The sequence below is a fragment of the Semicossyphus pulcher genome, unplaced genomic scaffold (genome assembly GCF_022749685.1).
Source record: "Semicossyphus pulcher isolate SPU_LCO1_2020_fin unplaced genomic scaffold, fSemPul1.0.p SCAF_11, whole genome shotgun sequence".
Taxonomy (NCBI): Eukaryota; Metazoa; Chordata; class Actinopteri; order Labriformes; family Labridae; genus Semicossyphus; species Semicossyphus pulcher.
This window is the reverse complement of record NW_027211615.1, coordinates 23854550-23872282: the sequence shown is the minus strand read 5'-3', so window position 1 is coordinate 23872282 and position 17733 is coordinate 23854550. Positions and strand designations below refer to the sequence as shown.

The following is a 17733-nucleotide window of genomic DNA, read 5'->3' as shown; positions in this document are numbered from 1 at the left end:
TTACATGTTCTAGTTTTGGGTCCCTCGGTGCCCTTGGTTGAAACATTGTCAGGGTCTGTTATCTCGCCTCCCGAGTCTGTGGGTGCTCTGCAGCCTGTGTCTAAATCTATTGAATTAATACTGCTGTGAAGGAGGTGGGAGCCAGAACCATGGCAACCATCAGCTCAGATTAGTGTGGGACGTGAGCTGGCATGAGGCATGAACACACTCATACACACGCACACACGCACACACGCAGTACACAACCAGATCAATATCTGTGCGTGTGTGTTGCCAAATAGAGCCCGACCCTCTCGACCCTGACAGATACAGATGTTCATTTATCGGTTGCACTGATTGAATCGAGGCTTTCCGTCTCTCCCACAGAGATAGCAAAGGCTGAGTAACAGGTTTAAACATGATATTACTCAAAGCTGCTTTGCTGTTGCTGCTATTGATTAATATAGTTTCTTCTTTTACTTTTCTGCTGCTGGAATGGTTGTTTGTCCGATATGACAACACTATTTCCTCGCCGCTCCTTTTATCTGATTTCCAATCGAAAACGCCCTTTCCATGTGGGTAACTTTACCATTTCACAAGCTTATAAATATATGTGAAAAATGCATTATTTTGTATTACTATTGTCCTATTGTTTGTTTGTTTTTTGCTAACTAAATTTCACCCACCGCGGTGACCTCCATAAGTCAAAGGTGCATATCTGGATGTGTTTAAAACCTTGTGAATGTGGCAAAACTGTGCCAATATAGATTATTTCCTTCTTGTCTGGTCTTGTTTATCTCGGATAGGTCGCTGTCAAAACATTTATTTGGCATTAACGCTCCTCTCTCCTCTGGCAGGAAGATGAGGTGGTGCTCCAGTGTGTGGCCACCATCCAGAAGGAGCATCGCAAGTTTTGCATGGCCGCAGAGGGACTCGGAAACCGCCTCTGTTACCTGGAACCCACGTCTGAAGCTAAGGTGAGGGGCGGCACACGGCTTTGTTTGAATTTAAGTTGTGAGATATTATGAAGAAATGCAAGTCAGAGGCAGTTTTCAAAAGCCAGCCAGCTGTAGCATCTTTAACATAATACTAATGACCTTTAAGCAGGGGAAGAAGTCTAGAAACTACTTCTTACTTCAGGGGAAAAATACATACATAGTTCTTTATTTCATTTGTATGAGTAAATGCAGTGGTTCTGAACATCTTTTTCATCATTAATAACAACACAGCCATATTAGTTGAGCTCCAGCACCCCTTCTTTGACACCACCCACCATGCTCTGAATGTGGTGGGGAAATATGGTAGTTGCATTTATCCCTAGGAGCATCAGATGCTGGACATTTTATCCACTACTTTTAGCAAACTATTGACTTGTTGTTTAGCCTTACTTTCCGCTAAGTATCTAAAGTTTTTATTATTTAATTTTAGATATTTATTTAAACAATTAATCTAATTTTTTGTCAATTATTTCAGCTTTTTATCCATCGATCAAAGTGTTTAAAATATTTATCCATTACTTGTTATTATTAGCTACACCACTTTCAACCTGTTATTCTTATCATCTGTTCAACAATTCCCTCTTGGCTTAGTATTTCAACCATTTTCCCATATGTTTGAAGCCAATGTGAATTCCTATGTTCCAATTGTGGTCCACGTTTTCCACATGTGATCGCATGTGGAAAACGTGGGAAATTCATGTAGTTTTTTTCATGTGCGGTTTGACCAGTTACCAAGATGGAAGAGTCCAGTGGCACACCCAGATGGGGGGAAGGGAATGGTTAAGCACAACTTTACCAAGTCCTGGTTTTACACGCCAACTTAGAATCCCAGAGGGGGAAACTCTGGTGATCATTGGCGACTTAACTTATTCTCTAAAGTGTGACAGGAGACCCTTTTATCAATTAGTTTAAGCTAACTATTTTAACAATGTATCCTTAGTTTTACCTTACGTCCTGACAACTTCAGAAGTATGCCATTGGGTTCAAATACCCCTGGTTGCTGTAACTGTTAAAGTACAGTCTGCACATTGATATGGGGAAGCTGCTTTCTTTATGAAATAATAATAACTTTATTAATAAAGCACCTTTAAAAACAGATGTTTACAAAGTGCTTGACAGACAAAGCAAGGGCAGGAGTGAAGATTTACTTGATATAAAATTCCGCGTAGACAGTCTTGTAATGTAATTAAAAGAGTGCAGCTTACTCAACATCTTGGCCCAGACATGAATCTCTGGACATTTAATTTAGGGAAAAATAGTTACGAGGCCCAACTTGAGGATGATATTAATTATGTTTACCTGTAAAGTTCTTATCCTTTCAAAATAATGTATTAGATCTTTAATTAATTTGATTCTTAAACAAGTGGGAAAAGGACGTATACTCTCCCTCCTATGAAATAGATTCACAAAAGAAGGTGTCATCCAGAAAAAGTCTGCAGTCCGGTCTTGTTCCTTGGCACTCTCTCCTCCTGATGAAGTGTAAATCAAAGAGACACTTTAAGATTTCTTTCACTTAAACCCATCTGTTTATCCTCTTTTTCACTTATTGAGATGAGCTTTCCTGTCCAATAACGAGATGAATGAGTTTCTGCCCAGACCCCTTGGTGCAAAGTACAACTACTTATATTAAAACAATCTCAGAATGGGTGCTTTGAAGTAAAAACATCCCCCTTCAACACTGCAGTGATCCAGGTTCAGTTCCAGCTTGGCCAGAGCCCCAACAAGCAAATCTGACAGTGTTCACGGCGCCAGTTATGGATGATGTGCCTGTTTCTGCACTGTTGCACCCCATTGGTTGGACACAGAGCCTGGGCAGACAAAGCTACATGTATAAATATGATATATAGAGGATTGTTTTGACAACTTTTGTTGTCAGACGAGTGAAGTTTCTCATTGTTATGGTGTTTTGAAAAGCATTACTTTCCTGCCTGTGGTGTTGTAGCAACACAACAGAGCTGTCAGTTCTCTGTCACACGGCCCATTAATCTTCTTTCTGACAAGATGTACTGGATGGTCTTCATGGTGAAATGAGGCAGATCGTGTTGTCTCTGGAGAATTTGCTTCCTAATACCAACAGAATTGTATATTATTATGTGCTTGTATTATTATGTTATCATGAGTCATAACAATTTCATTGATATTTCTGAGATATTTTAATGGTGTTTGTCAAGTAAAGCAGATGTATACAGTACGGAGCTTATATCTTTATACTGATGATGTTCTGTTTTATTTGTGGCAGAATGATTATCACATGATCACAGCTCTTAAAAAATCTCAAATGACACCTGGTTCTGATGTTTTTAAAGGCTGTATGGATTAAGTAAAGACTGGTTCAAACTGGGATTAAAACTACTTCTGTTCACATACCTGTGCAGAGCTCTAGGCAGCCCGTCACAAACGCCTCTCTCCTCTCACCTTTATACCCGTGACAATGCTTCAGGCCTCCTTTGGTGTGAAATGCAGCGCAGTGTCGAGGGTGACGATGTGGTTTGGCACGAGGTGAGGGGCTGTCATCTGCTGGATGATCTCAGGTGTTGACACCTCATTTCTCTAATGAAGCCTGGCTGCCGGCTGCTGCTGCCGGAGAGAAGAAAGATAGGCGTTAACCAGGGAGTCAAAAGGTCCAATTAAAGACAAGTTCAGAGGCACTGTTTAGAGTATGATGTTGCTCCTAGTTGTACTAACTGTTTACATCTGATATATTGTTGTGATGTAAAATGTTGAAGTTTTGATAGTATTAAAAGATGAGGTTGTTAGTATACCAAAGACCAAACCAATGTCTTAGTTTGTCTCTATATGCTTCCCCAGACAGTTTGTGAATTGAGAAACGTGTTCGTTTCTCCAGAAGATGTCAACCTTTACAAACAGGTCATGAATATATCCACTTTCATTTGAACATTTTTAAACATCTATTCTCTAAAACAGCTGGGCTCTTAAGCGTTTTAATACGTTTTACTCAAATGAGGGCGGTTTGGTTGGCGGTCCATGCAGTGTTGCCAACTTAGCGTCTTTCTCGCTAGATTAAGCGACTTTTCAGACCCTCTCATCGACTTTTTTTCTCTCTCTTCTTATCCCGTGAGAAGCAGCACTACGCAGGAAGTCAGGGGTGGGCGGGGCTGGCCTCACAACCACTAAACGTTATGCAAATGAATACATGATGACGTCACCAATATACAAATTAGCGTATGACTTCATCTAGCGACTTTTGGAGCTAGTGCTAGCTACTTTCATTGGAAAACAGTTGGCAACACTGGGCCCATGTGCAGATGGCTGTAGTCCTTGATGCCACGGCCCCAGGTTCAGCTCCCACCCTCGGCCCTTTGTCGTGTGTCATCCCCCATTCTCTCTTCCAGCACTATCCACTGTCCTCTCTCTCTCAATCTCTCAAATAAAGGCATATAAGGCCAGAAAAATCATCTTAAATAAATAAATAAAAGGTTTACTGGGAAGGGCATAATTTGTTGATATGTTGCTATTTTTAGGTGAGAATGGGAGAACAAGGTGAAACAGGGTTACTCATTGGTGTGTTGTTAGTAGTTTTTGGACTACACTGGGGGTTGCATAGAAGATTTTTATTAGTAGAATTTATGCGTTTGTTTTGGTCTTTTTATGGGATTTGTTACAAAATGTAGAACATCGCCACATTTATTCTTTCATGTGAGATAGTTCTCTTTAAGACACTAAAATTACTTATGATAGCTTACATGGATTTCGGAAGGGGACAAGAGGGAGTTATAATGGGATTTACAACAGTAGCTGACCTTGAAGAGAGAATTAATTTCACTTTATTTAATCTCTTTTGGATAGCTTGCATATGATGTAATATTCTACACTGTAAAGTAGCACTGTTTGATCTACTGAAGGGTCATCTTGCTTATTTTACAGCTTATGTCGATGTATTGAATCAAGCCCCCTCTGGAGTATGGAAAAAAAGCACTTTGTGGAAGGTCAGTGGAAGCACTGAGACAGACTGTCTCTATCTCCAGACGAGGGAGAAGTATGTTAATTGTAGAATTAGGGGTGAATAATTCATACGAGGTGTAAGGTCTGCAGCAGGTTGTGAATTTTGACTGTAGAAGGTCGTATGATGCCACAGGTGTAGCTGCGTCATGCAACGTTGAGTCCTCTCTTCAGACAGAGTAAATATTCAGCTGAGCCTGTCTGAAAGTTTGTGGTGAGATTATTAGATTTTGGTGCTGCTTGTGTAAAGGCTGTTGGTTGCAGCTCACAGAAGACATGGTGGTATACATAGTGGTGGTGTTGGAGACCTCATACATGTCTGTGTTGAGTTACAGAGAAGCGCCTTCCTCATTATCACCTAGCAGCCCTCCCCTCTGCTCGCAGTTCTCACTCCACCGCAGAGGTCAAGGGTCAGCCGGTTGTGTTACTTGTGTCAGGGCTGGCTTCCAAAACACCTTAAATTATTCCTCATATGTGTCGCTGGAGAGTCAGACGCCAGTGCGTGTGATGTGTTGCTGGCTATTGTTATAAAAACTGCTAAACAGAAAATATGTACTAAATAATATAAGGGCGATTCAAGGATATGAAGTTATGTTTAGGTTATGAGGGTGTGGGAGCTAATGGGCCATGGCTAATTTGTTTGTTTATGTGTTGTTGTTTGCACATTATGTCAGCAGTGTAATGTTAATCAACACTGCCATCTAGCACTTCATATAGTATATTCATTTTTCATAATTTGACAAACAGACGCAAGTAGCAAACAGGTCCTGGGGTCTGCCTCCGGACGGCTTTTGAGTTATGTAATCCTATACATCTCATTTGGATTATTCAGTGTCCTCTTTTGGCTTCAGCTCTTTGATAGAACTTTTTTAGATGTTTTAGTATTTCCATCCCAGTTACATACACTCGCTTTGCTGTGGACGATCTCTGATCACTGCATTATTTATGACCCTCACTTATTACTGAATTATTGAATCGTCTCAGACATGCATCGAACACTTTTTTAAAGATAAAGCCAGATCTGAAGCCTCTTATAGAGGAGAGCTAAACAAACCTGTGTGTTTAAGAAATATAAATCCAAGCCAAAATAATAATTGGTCCTTGCGCCCGCGGGCTGCACATCTTTTGACAGCCCTCCTCAGAATCCCCAGCCACTCGTTAGCAACACACCAGGATACCAGAGAAGTTGCAAGTCATCAGAATTATTTATGAGCACAGTTCCTCGCTGAGCAGTTTAATCATTCCAGTTGGTCTCTTGTCTCAGATGAGGACCTGCATTTCATTTAGTAACCAATTGCTGCTGTGAAAATAGCTACTAGAAATGGTAATGAAGATAAAATGGTTCATGTGTGGGCATGTTTTTAAATTAAAACACAATTCTTAAAGTACTTAATCTTCCTGGTTTTATTAAATCGATTCATTTCTTTAGGATGGATAACGATCTAAAAAAAGACTAAGGATGTAAATTAGCATCTTTGCTAACTCTGGCATGTTTACATCCTGTAATTAAGTTTATTAACATTCTCTGTCCCTTTCGAATAAACTTTTCATATAAAATACTAAATAAGAAAGTGTATACGTAGCATTACTTTCAACAGAGAAAAGTAAGTATATGCACAACATAAATACCATTTTCAACATTCCCTGCTGTGTGTTTTTTTGTAGGGAAGGTGAGATATAGGACTTATATAATATATGTCATGCCAAAAATAAGAGTTCTGTGTATCAGGAATGTTGGGTGCAGCTTCATGTGCGGGTGTCATAAAAGAGCAAAACCAAAGTCAAAGAACTTCAAGGAGAACACACTCCCGGCACATTGTTTTTGTTCCCACGTATGAGACATCAGCAGCTCAGCATACCTCATTACTGCCTCCTAAACTGATGTTTCTTTCCCTTCTTCCATTCGCCCTCCTCTCCCCCTACTCCTTCTTTCTCCCTTGTCTTTTTCTTTCCACCCTGCAGTATGTTCCTCCAGACCTGTGTATTTGTAGCTTTGTGTTGGAGCAGTCCCTGTCAGTGCGGGCCCTGCAGGAGATGCTGGCTAACACAGGGCAGAACAGCGAAGGGGTGAGTACTTCCCTCCTCCCAACCGGTAACCCATCACTCTGTGTGTGTGTCATTCTGCACAATAACACATGAAGAACACACAGAAATCAATCTGTAGTGTACCAGTGTACTTTTCAGTTAAAAGTCTAAATCTGTTTTTGCAATATTACTGTTTGTATGTGCTGTTGTAAGAGAATTATTTTCTTCACCACAGTTAACATCATTTATCTAAAAGGGACATTTATTGACTTAACTTCAAAAGAAAACCCTCGCTGGCAGAGCGGTCAGTAAATTCAAATGCACTAAATCTGCTCTGTTCAGATACGGGAGACTGGCCTGATTGGAAGTACTTCAGTGATTTTGTGAGGCCACCCACTCAAGGCTAAGTCCAGCAATGAATCTATTGCTGTCCAAAAAAAATGATGCATTCAAACGCGGTTAGATATTTTTCAAGAATAAAACCTTTGTAAAATAAAGCTGCAATTCAGATTGAGTACAACTTTGTAACCATTAAATTGCCGTCATGTAAAAATGTTAATTTACAGCTCCACAATCCCTACACTTGATGCTTACAATAACAAGCAAGTACCTGCTGGCTCTGGGAGCTGGATCTTAGCCATGTTGGATGTCCCACTTCCCCACTTCTTCTTCTGTCGACACAAATGTGGCTGGAAACTGGAAAAAAAAGACTCTTTTGGTCAATAATTTTCAATCTCAACAAACAAAAAAGTCCCTTTAACAATTTAATCTTAGTTTCCTTCACTACAGCACTTGACATCATTTCTTGCTTTAAATATCAACTAGTTGCATCACAAAAATACTCATTGCTAAAAATAATTTCACTACAAAAAACAGTCAAATTAAATCAAAATTTAAAAAAACAGCTGAACCCTGTTGCATGGGGGCTTTGTTTTGAAGGTATAAGAGAGGGTTGTTTTTTCAGCCTTTAAGAGTGCACTTTGAGAAAGTAATTTATAACTGTGCTACATTACCGTAATGGCCGAGTAATCTATAACAATGTGTATGAATGGAAACAGCCTCTCTTTTAACACAGCACTTAATAAGGTTGCCAGATCGAAGACGTCTAGACTGAAAAATGCTTAATTACTCATTGACGATCTATCATTTTGCACATCATTCTGTCTATTTCTGCTGTAAATTGTTAAAAATCAATAAGCAGGTTGGATCAAATCCCACCAGCATTCAGAGTGAGCAGACAGATCGTACATAGCAATACTCTGAACTACTTTAACGCTAAGAGCAGCGATTGAATTCTAAATAGAAGCTGTCTTGTTTCATTCCCTGTAACACGCTCCTGTTTTGCAAAAAGAGATCAGAAGTCTTTGATAATGAGAGGCTGACGGGGGTCAAAGAAAGGAGGGAAACTATCTGTGAGTGCTCTGCTGCATCCACAACCTCCTCTCTCCTCAACCTCCGCTCTCTTGATTTACGCAAAAAAGTGTGAGTCCCCTTCCTCCACTGGAGCTCACTTGGCATGTTTATTAGAGCAGGTAAGTAATCTGTGATAGGGGCAGAGACGCTGTAGAGCCAGGGGAATGTCATCGACAGAAATGAAGCACTCCGGTGGGCTACGTGTGGACTGTAAACGCCTGTCAGATGCTCGTATTCACTCGTGCTGCTGCGCACTAACAGCGTCATTTCATGTGTCATTTAACCTCATCACCCAGCACTTCTAGATCCAGAGGAGGGAGGTCAGGAGATGGTTTGGATGGAGCCCTTTCCTGTGAATATGTTTTGGGAAGAACTAAGAGAAAACAGTGCTTGATTCTTAAATCGTTTCTAGCCTTAAATTTGGACAAATTACACAAGAATTGCTTTTTGGTGCTGGTTTTTTTCATCACTGTTCCTATAAGATACATATGGTCTATGTTGATGTTCATAGCAATCATTGTTCATTAAAGTATTTTTGTTTAGCTTATAATCTGGACAGACCACTTGTAAATAGGAACAGAGATGACCAAGCTATGGTAGCATGAATCCTTGTGCAGTACAGCTGCAGCAGTATGAGAAACCTGAGCGCTACACAGCATTACGGTGCTAAGAGCAATATGAATCCAGCTTAAACACTTCCAGAATAATAATTCACAATATTCACATGGCAGCCACTTGACTCTGAAGTAGCGCTCATGGTGGGGCGCTGAAATGCTGTTAGGAAATAGGCAACTGCTGAGTTTCAGGAACTGACACATTGTTATCATTTCACTGCTTATCAATTAACTGAAAAGACAATGGATAGCAGAAATCAGGAGGAACATTTGGCCACAATTTAAGGTGAAACATTTTTGGTAACCTATTAGCTTCTACAAGACAACAGCTAACACTAGCATTTAACCAATTCCTAGCTACCATTACAATTTGACAGTGTTATACATGACATGGCAGGAAAGGCGTGACTTCCTAGCTAATGGTATGTTAGCTAATTTGGTTGAATGTTGTGTTAGCTAGGATTTGGTTGAATGCTAACTTTAGCTATTGTGACTAAGCCGTTTGTAGCTTATACATTATCAAAACAACATATTTGATAACGCATTAGGACAGCTAAATCACAATAGCTAACATTAGCATTCTAGGAATTCCTCGCTAACATTACATTTAGCAACATAAAATCATTAACTACGAATTTAAGCCTTCCCCATCATATGGTGGAACACTATCAAAGAGTGATGTTAGGTAGGAAGTGGGTGAATTTTAACATTAGCTGTCGTCAAACTAGCCAATGGTAGCTTACGACACTAAATATATTGTTTTAACTTTAAATATGGAGCAATGTCCGTCTGGATTGTTACCTTCCATCGTCTATTTGGTTGCATACATTTTGAGAAGATTTTGAGATACATTTTTTTTTGTTATTTCCAAACCTGGAACACAACAGTACAACATTAAAAGAGCATTTGAGCATCCCACCCTGAGCATGATGTCAGAGGAAAATGGCTTTTGCGTGTATATGGTGGGTGCAACATTGCCCAAACTGTGTGATGTGTTGGATGGTTCTGGCTACAGCTGTACCTTCATGCACAACATAGCCTTCTGGCACAGATGGTTTTATAAAAGTGTCTTTATTTTGTAAACCACTAGGGTCCTATCTGCCGGTGAATCAGGCCTGCATTGTTATTAGCCTGGGTAGCAGATTTGTTTTGTGCTCAACAGTGCAACATTGTTGGCTGGCCTTGTTTGGCAAGACAACATGATGTTGGCTAGAATACAAACTCTCTGCTTGCAGAGCTAATAAATCACCCTCTCTTTCTTTTCCACTGTAATGAGCCCATTCCTCTCTATTGTTGCTCTCAGATTTGTGTAATCGACTGCGTACACCCCAATAACACATTCTTTTTTATTTGTATTTGTGTGTTACTAGAGTGCTGACCATGAAAAATGGGTAGGTCCATCAGTTCGTTCATCCATCATGTTGTCAGTGTGCATGACAATCATACTCACTGCCAAACGAAAGGGTTGAACTTTGGGCGCTTTCACTTGGAGTGATGCCCATTTCTTGATTGCCATAAAAGCTGTATTTATAGCGTGTACAGCATTTGGTTTAAAAGTACTTGGCAGGTATTAAGCTAATGGCAATACATTCCATTTTCCCCCTTACAACATATTGTGCAAATGGATGTAAAGAAATTTACATTTATTTCTGAAAAGACTCCCTGCGTAATAAATTAGGCTTTCATCTCTCTGTAGCTCAACACCTTCTTTTACCCTCAGTCAGTCTGCAGACAAATCCATTACCTTGTCAGAGATGGCTCTGAACTTTAAATTATGGCAATCTTGAAATAGACATCCATCGGTGCTGTCACCTTGTGCACATGAGTCAAATGCCTTGCCTCTGAAGACTACTTTCTGTGCAAGAGTGCGAGCACTTTCAAGTGAGCGTCTGTTTCTCATTTGCTTAAGCTATTCATTTTCACTTTTTTTTTGGCTTTTAATGCAATAAGAGTCTAGCAGTAAATTATTATTGCAGTAAAAGAACACATGCATATTATTGATTTTTGCTTCCCAAAGGTAGTAATAACATTCCTATTCATAGCATTCTGAAAACCCAAACGTTTGCAGAAAACACTTTGTGCTTTGGGTGTGCTGTTCTGTTTTCTCTGGGTTTGGTCTCTAACATCAAATTACTTTATTATAGGGTATTGACAAGAGGAAATGTCCTGAATCAGTTTTGACACGAGGAAATGTCCGGAAATCAGTTTTGATTTCAGAGTGTTCACCTGCACTACAGTTACAGGCGAGCCTGTGCGGCTCAATGCACAGGACTGCAAACACACTACATTTGAGTTTTATTTTATTTTTTACATCTCTTACCTGTGATTTCATTTTCAAAATAAAATGGCCAGATGAATGTTTTTTTCTTTGTTTTTTACGGGGTACATAATATTTTGATTAACTGTTATAAAGTAAATATAAGGCAAATTAAGCACAATATCATTATCCAGATGATTTGAAGGACAGTGCATTAAATGTGTACATATATCAGATCAGATGGTACTTAGAAAATGAGTCTGGCATGACTCCCGTTTGTCACAGCCATGGAAATCTGATTAGTGTGCTATTTCCCATGCTCAGGCTTTTTTGTATAAGATTATTGATATGAAGTGAGCATTAAGGTAAATTACTTAGTCATGGTTCTGTGTAATGGCTCTGTTGGGCTTTAGCAAAGCAAAAGGAGACAATGCTTCATCATTTTAAGTAGATTGTATTTTATGCTGGCCCATAAAACTGCTTCTAAAGTCATCAACAGGAATATTACAAATTCCACTAATGGTGGATTGGAACAGGTTAAGCTGTCTTTCAAGAAAAAGTGCTAAGGATTTATGTTTGCTTATTTACATGCCTTAAAATATATAACCTAAACAGTAACATTTCTGGATAACAAGAATATCAAATACATCATTATTATTTGCAGGTAACGTTAGGTAACATTTTAAGATTTATGTAAACTTTGTACCTGTACATCCACAGGCTACACAGTACAACACTGAGGTAAGAATACTTAATTTAAGTAGTCTCAGTTTCCTTTTTCATTATAATTCAGGGGCAAATATTTTACCACTATATTTTTATGAGTGCAGTTACTGGTTAGGATTAATTATAAAATATTTTAATGATTATAATAAGATGATACTTTGTTGATTCCAGAGCGCAAGTTCTTAAGCTACACATCGGTACAGTAAATTAAATTTGCCCCACCTTTACTAGCTGTAACATTAAAGTGAAGAACACATGACATGCATCATTACATCAGTATACATTATAGTAAAGTTAGCCATTCACTCCAATGAGTACCTTTACTTTTGGTACTCAAGTTTATTTTATCGCTAATAATTCTTTTTAATTTACTCACACCATCTTTACTTTTAACAGTGTATCTCTACGCGGTGTTTTTGAAACTTTTACAGGGGCAAAAGACATGAGGAGCTTACTTCTGCTACCACTGCTGGCCGTAACGTTAAGTAAGATGATTGACGCTTTCTTTGGTCAAACTTGTCTAAGGGCAAATATTCGGATAGACTGCAAGCTTTTTGATGTCAGGAATATAACTTGAAGATAGAACCTACGACTGGAAAAAAGGTACATGTCCTAAACCAGGAGCAAAGATGACCAAGTCACGGAATAACGTATGGCGTAATTTGGTCGCAGGTGCGTGCTAATTATCTTGCTATGGTTGTTAGTTCTTTACAGGAACGTTACGACCGTTAGCTGACGTAAAGCTAACCTGCCATGAACGTTGGTTTAAACTTTGCGAATGAAGCAGCTGTTAAAGTCACTCAGTTAGTAACTAACAATAGCCAACTTACCAAGGGGCAACCCAACTCCTTAAAGTAACTGTCCAGGCTTTACGTCGATGTTTCAGTTGTAGAACAAACACACGACTTTTTTCGGGTGTAACAGGTAAATACGAACTGATAAAAATATCAAAGATGGCGCATACAATTCGAAGCTCTCATAACGACCGGGGTGTTCAGCAGGATTGCTCAGTGCTGCCGTGCCTGGCTGGAAGTAAGCTATCTTCGTTGCATTAATTGCTATATTCTTGTTTAGTAAGCTTGCTAAATTACATAGCCTTCATGTAAATCCTACCGCCATTATAACGTCAATTATTTCATCTAAACTGTGTTTAATGTAAAGTGGACATTTAGGTGAATGACGTTAATGTAGGCCTAAAGCCAAGCAGGCAAGATAATTAAAAATAGAGCTTTAATATAATGTATGCTTTTTTAACTATTTTACAGGTCATGGTTTAAGTTACTAGTCTTTCATTTGAGGCTCTTTTTGATGTAGTTGAATGTAGTAATTGTTTTACTGTTAAACTTTATACTGTCAACTGTAAAGCTAACAGTTTTTCAGCTTGTGTTACACCTATTTTTAGTTAGCTGTAGCATATTTAAACTAGCAACAGTGTGGGGTCTAGTCTCGCCATCATTGAGCCCTCATTAATTGCTAATGAGATCTGTCCTTTGGTGGTTTTGTTAACTGAACATTGGCACAGAATGCCTATAATCAGTGCTTCACTTAAATCCAAGCCATCTAGACTCATGAGAAGTGCTGATAAGGGCAAATCTAAAGCCAAATGCTTTATTTTAATGGCTTAACTTTGCTGATATACAAACATTAGTCAGAAAAGTGTGAGCTAAGTGTTGGCAAGGATTGTCAGAGCCAGTACCTAACATCTCACAGGATGATTTAGGTGTCTAGCTATGTCTTATTTTATTATTATATTATTCTATTTATACACAAACATCTGTCTTTGTAACTAACACAACTACAGTCCCAATGTTAAACTGTTGAGGATACAGTACAACTTTAGGGGCACCAAACCAAAGGTCACAGTTCCTGGCAGTGATGAGTCAGCACGACAGCAAGCCTGAAATACAGACTGTCTCTCTCTCTCTCTCTCTGTACCCCCTCCCTCGCTCCCAGCTGTTGCTGGATACTCTTCCCATTTTTCTTTTCATCAAACCCCGTTTCCTTTTTTGTCTCGCCGGTACAAGCCATCAGGGAGAGACTTGGTTGCCAAAAAGGAATTAGCTGGCGGTCACATTCGGGGGACAGTTGGGAGTTCCCTCTGGGTTAGCTTAAATGTGACCCCGCAAGCAAACACACAAATTAACGCTGACAACTGGGTGAGAAAGAGGATAGCCTTCATGTATTTCTTATTGGATAAACACTGCAGTGTGCGTCATGCGGGTTAGCACAGTCCCAGACCACGGCTTGGTCCCAGCTGTTTCTATTTGGAGGTTAAATGTTGTTTAGCACCTCAAAAGACAGTCAAATCTGATACGCTAGACACTCTCAAATAACCGTAGCGGAGGGTAGAGTGTCTGTTTATAGCCCTAATAATAGAAATTTCCTCCATGATAACAAGAAATATCTAACAAATAATGATTGTGCCAGATATGTTACTGTCTACATTTTTCTAGAATTTTCTCTTTATCAATCCAAAGGTTAATCTGAGCAAAAAAAGAAATTCCTTCTGAAGGGAATGCGAGAGTTTTGGCTCACCTAAGTTGATTTGAACATGACCTTCCACTCCATTATGGCTGTAGGCCTATTTCCAATTTGTGTTTATCCAGCTCCCAATAATAAAAGCCATTCAAACTCGCTTCTGCAGAGATTTTGTACATGCCACTGCTTATGGTTCCTTCTCTTTTTTTCCTTCTGCTGCTAGAGGTTGATTAAAAAGGTAAGTAGAATTTTCTTTATTCCACTCCGCGGTGGAGAAGAAATGAAATCTTTTTATTCTTTTTTGTTCAGCCGTTTCCTCGCATTTCCTCATTTTGCTACAGTGTGTCACCAACATTCTTGTTTGCCACAACAAGAATGGGCAACATGTTTAATGAATGTGGGAGTGTGTCATCATGTATGTGTTTGCTGATTGTGTTTGTAGTTGTGTTTGCTTCCCTCTTTTTGTACTCCGTTTCCTGCTTGCACTTGGAATGGAGAGCGGAAGTTGAAGATACTTCTTACTGTTCAGTCCCATGCCGTTTACTCACACAGTGTCAAAAGCAGAGGAAACTCTTAACTTAATATCTGACAGCGGTGAAGGGAGGTTACAGGTCAAGGATGCTATATGCTGACATGATAATGATTTGTTTCATGTGTATTTCCTGGCAGGCTGGTCAAGGGGGTGGACACCGGACCCTGCTCTACGGTCATGCCATCCTCCTTCGCCACTCCTTCAGTGGTATGGTGAGTATCAACAATGCTTTATCATGATTGTCCGGTAAAGTAGTGCTTGGGTGCACGTGCTGCAAAAAGAAATGCACAGACATATACAGATTACTTTTGGCCCTTTATTTAACAGAATAAGGAATATCAAAGACAACTGAGTTAAACAAAAAAAAGCTGCAAATCTTAAACATTAACAAGACAAGACAAATGGGGAATTAAAATTGCCGTTTACTTATGTTCCCTTAATTGACTGATCGGATAGGTTTTAGAATTGAACATATAAAGTATAATTCTCTATTTTTGATTCAAAAATATATAACTTAATCGTATTTTACGAGACGCACTTGAAGAAGAGTGATTTCCCCTCTCTGCTTGTCTTCCTTTGACCTGACTATAATTCATTTTTTATTCACCAGTTCCTGACCTGTTTGAAGACATCAAGGTCTCTTACAGACAAGCTGTCATTTGATGTCGGACTACAAGAAGATTCAACAGGTGCAGTATGACTAACAGGCACTTTACAGAGTTCACTTGGGTTTTAACTGCTTTTATTGAATTCAGTCCTCGTCCTGAGTAGCCGTTTCAGGTCGCCCTAACCTTGATATGGATCAATACCTATAAGGGAAATACTTTTACCGTGTTCCGTACAACATTTGACATTTAAACAAAAGAGAGGTTTAAGGCCATTTATCAAGTGGGAACAAAACTTCGACGGCTCCGTCAGATGACGGCTTTTATTAGTTTCTGCCACTCAGAATAATTTCTGTGTTTGAATCAATAGGAGAGTCCTGCTGGTGGACCATCCACCCTGCGTCCAAGCAGAGATCGGAGGGAGAGAAAGTTCGCATCGGAGATGACCTCATCCTTGTTAGTGTGTCGACAGAGAGATACCTGGTAGGTCAAATCCAACAGATCTTCTATACAATACTTTTTCAAACTGATACACAATTGGGAATAGATTAAGAAAGTAGAAGGGTTAAAGTTATATTCTAAAGATCTTACTCATTTTGTTAGGATTCAATAAATACAATTAAATAAAACTTTATTTACCCCTTTAATTGTAGCAGCATCGTGCTTCCCAGGTCAACAAATACACTAACAATAAGGACAAGAAGTGATAAACCCCCACTGTAAATCGCAAGGCAAAAGATAACAAATGCAAAATCTGAAATGATTACATAAATATTAAAATGCACATTGTTCATTTCAAAAAATACTTATGCTACTAATAAAACGCAAAAGTATGTTTATTGTATGTTGGGGCGGCTGTTGCTCAGTGGTAGAGTCGGTCGTCTTTCAATCGGAAGGTCGAGGTTCGATCCCCAGCTCCCTCATGTCTACATGTCGAATGTGTTAACTGATTGACAGTTGGGCACTTTGTGTGCGTGTGTGTGTGAATGGGTGAGTGTGACATGTAGTGTAAAAGCAGTTTTTCCCAAAGAGTAGAAAAGCGCTATATAATTACAGTCCATATATGGTATATACAATGCAAGCAAAAACAGACTCAACATGCACTGCACATCCTGCTATGTGTCATTTGTTGCTGGCTATTCCAAAGAGTGATTAACCAGCTTGCTGAAAACAAACTGAAATGATTAGTCATTGTAGTACTGTAGCATTTTGATTGACATGCCATTAACCATGTTATAAACAAGAAAATAATCATTAACTAGCCATGAAACATGAAGTCTGAAAAGATGATGGGTTGCAGCTGAATGTGTTCTCATGAAATCAGCAGCCTCCACTCAGTGTCTCATCTTCAGATAAGAGGTTTTCCTCTCATGAATATTTACCACTTTTCAGACAGTCTGGATATATCAGATACAGTCTCTAGTTCCTGATGCACGCTGTACCATCTCTTATTTTAGGGCGTCTGGTTTGCTCGTCGCAGATGTGATTTTCTCTGCTGTTGTTTTGGAGGCTTTACTATTTCTCTGCCAAATGTTTAATGTCCAAACAGAATAGTCTGCCACTAAATTTGCAAGAGTTAAGAGGCAGACAATGCACCAAATTTTGGAGATTATGCGCCCCACATAGCTCGAATTACCTGCTTTGCTTCACCGTCTGTCTCAAAAAGGTACTCTGCAAAGTTTCATAGCCGTCGTACAGCTCTGATACCTGTCTCACCCCAGCAAACTTCAGAGTGACAAGGCAATTCAAGGGGAAACCTTTAAAAGTTTTCACGGCTATCTGTAATGGAAATCTGATTACTTGTAAAGCCCTCCTGTGCAGTTACTTTTTGAAATTATTTTTTGGGAAGGCATCCATCTGACTGATGAGCTCAGACTTAATGCTGTCTTCCTTATGCAGAGCTTTACACACGACCTCAATTAACTTACCAGGTAAAGAGAGAGCAGAGGGAGATTTCAAAAGGGAGATTGAGAGGGAGAGGAAGAGGAAGAGGCAGAGAGAGAAATGGAAAGAAGGAGGGACAGCGACGTGCCATGCATGGGAGAGTGAGCAGCGCTGGCTGCCCTGGCCTTCAGGGAGCGAAATGTGCAATTAAAGCAAAACTGGCAAGAAGCCAGACTTTCGTCTCCTCCGATGGGAGATCTTC

General features: G+C 39.5%; 1 protein-coding gene across 1 annotated transcript in view; it reads left to right on the top strand.

Moving 5' to 3' along the window:
- The window catches only part of ryr3 (ryanodine receptor 3), a 133819-nt gene that overhangs the window by 16293 nt on the left and 99793 nt on the right, over positions 1-17733 (top strand). Inside the window, exons 2-7 of the mRNA XM_069683579.1 lie at positions 837-956; positions 6900-7004; positions 14674-14688; positions 15120-15194; positions 15593-15671; positions 15958-16070. Of these exons, the coding sequence (XP_069539680.1) occupies positions 837-956; positions 6900-7004; positions 14674-14688; positions 15120-15194; positions 15593-15671; positions 15958-16070 (507 nt within the window). The remainder of the gene's footprint in view (positions 1-836; positions 957-6899; positions 7005-14673; positions 14689-15119; positions 15195-15592; positions 15672-15957; positions 16071-17733) is intronic.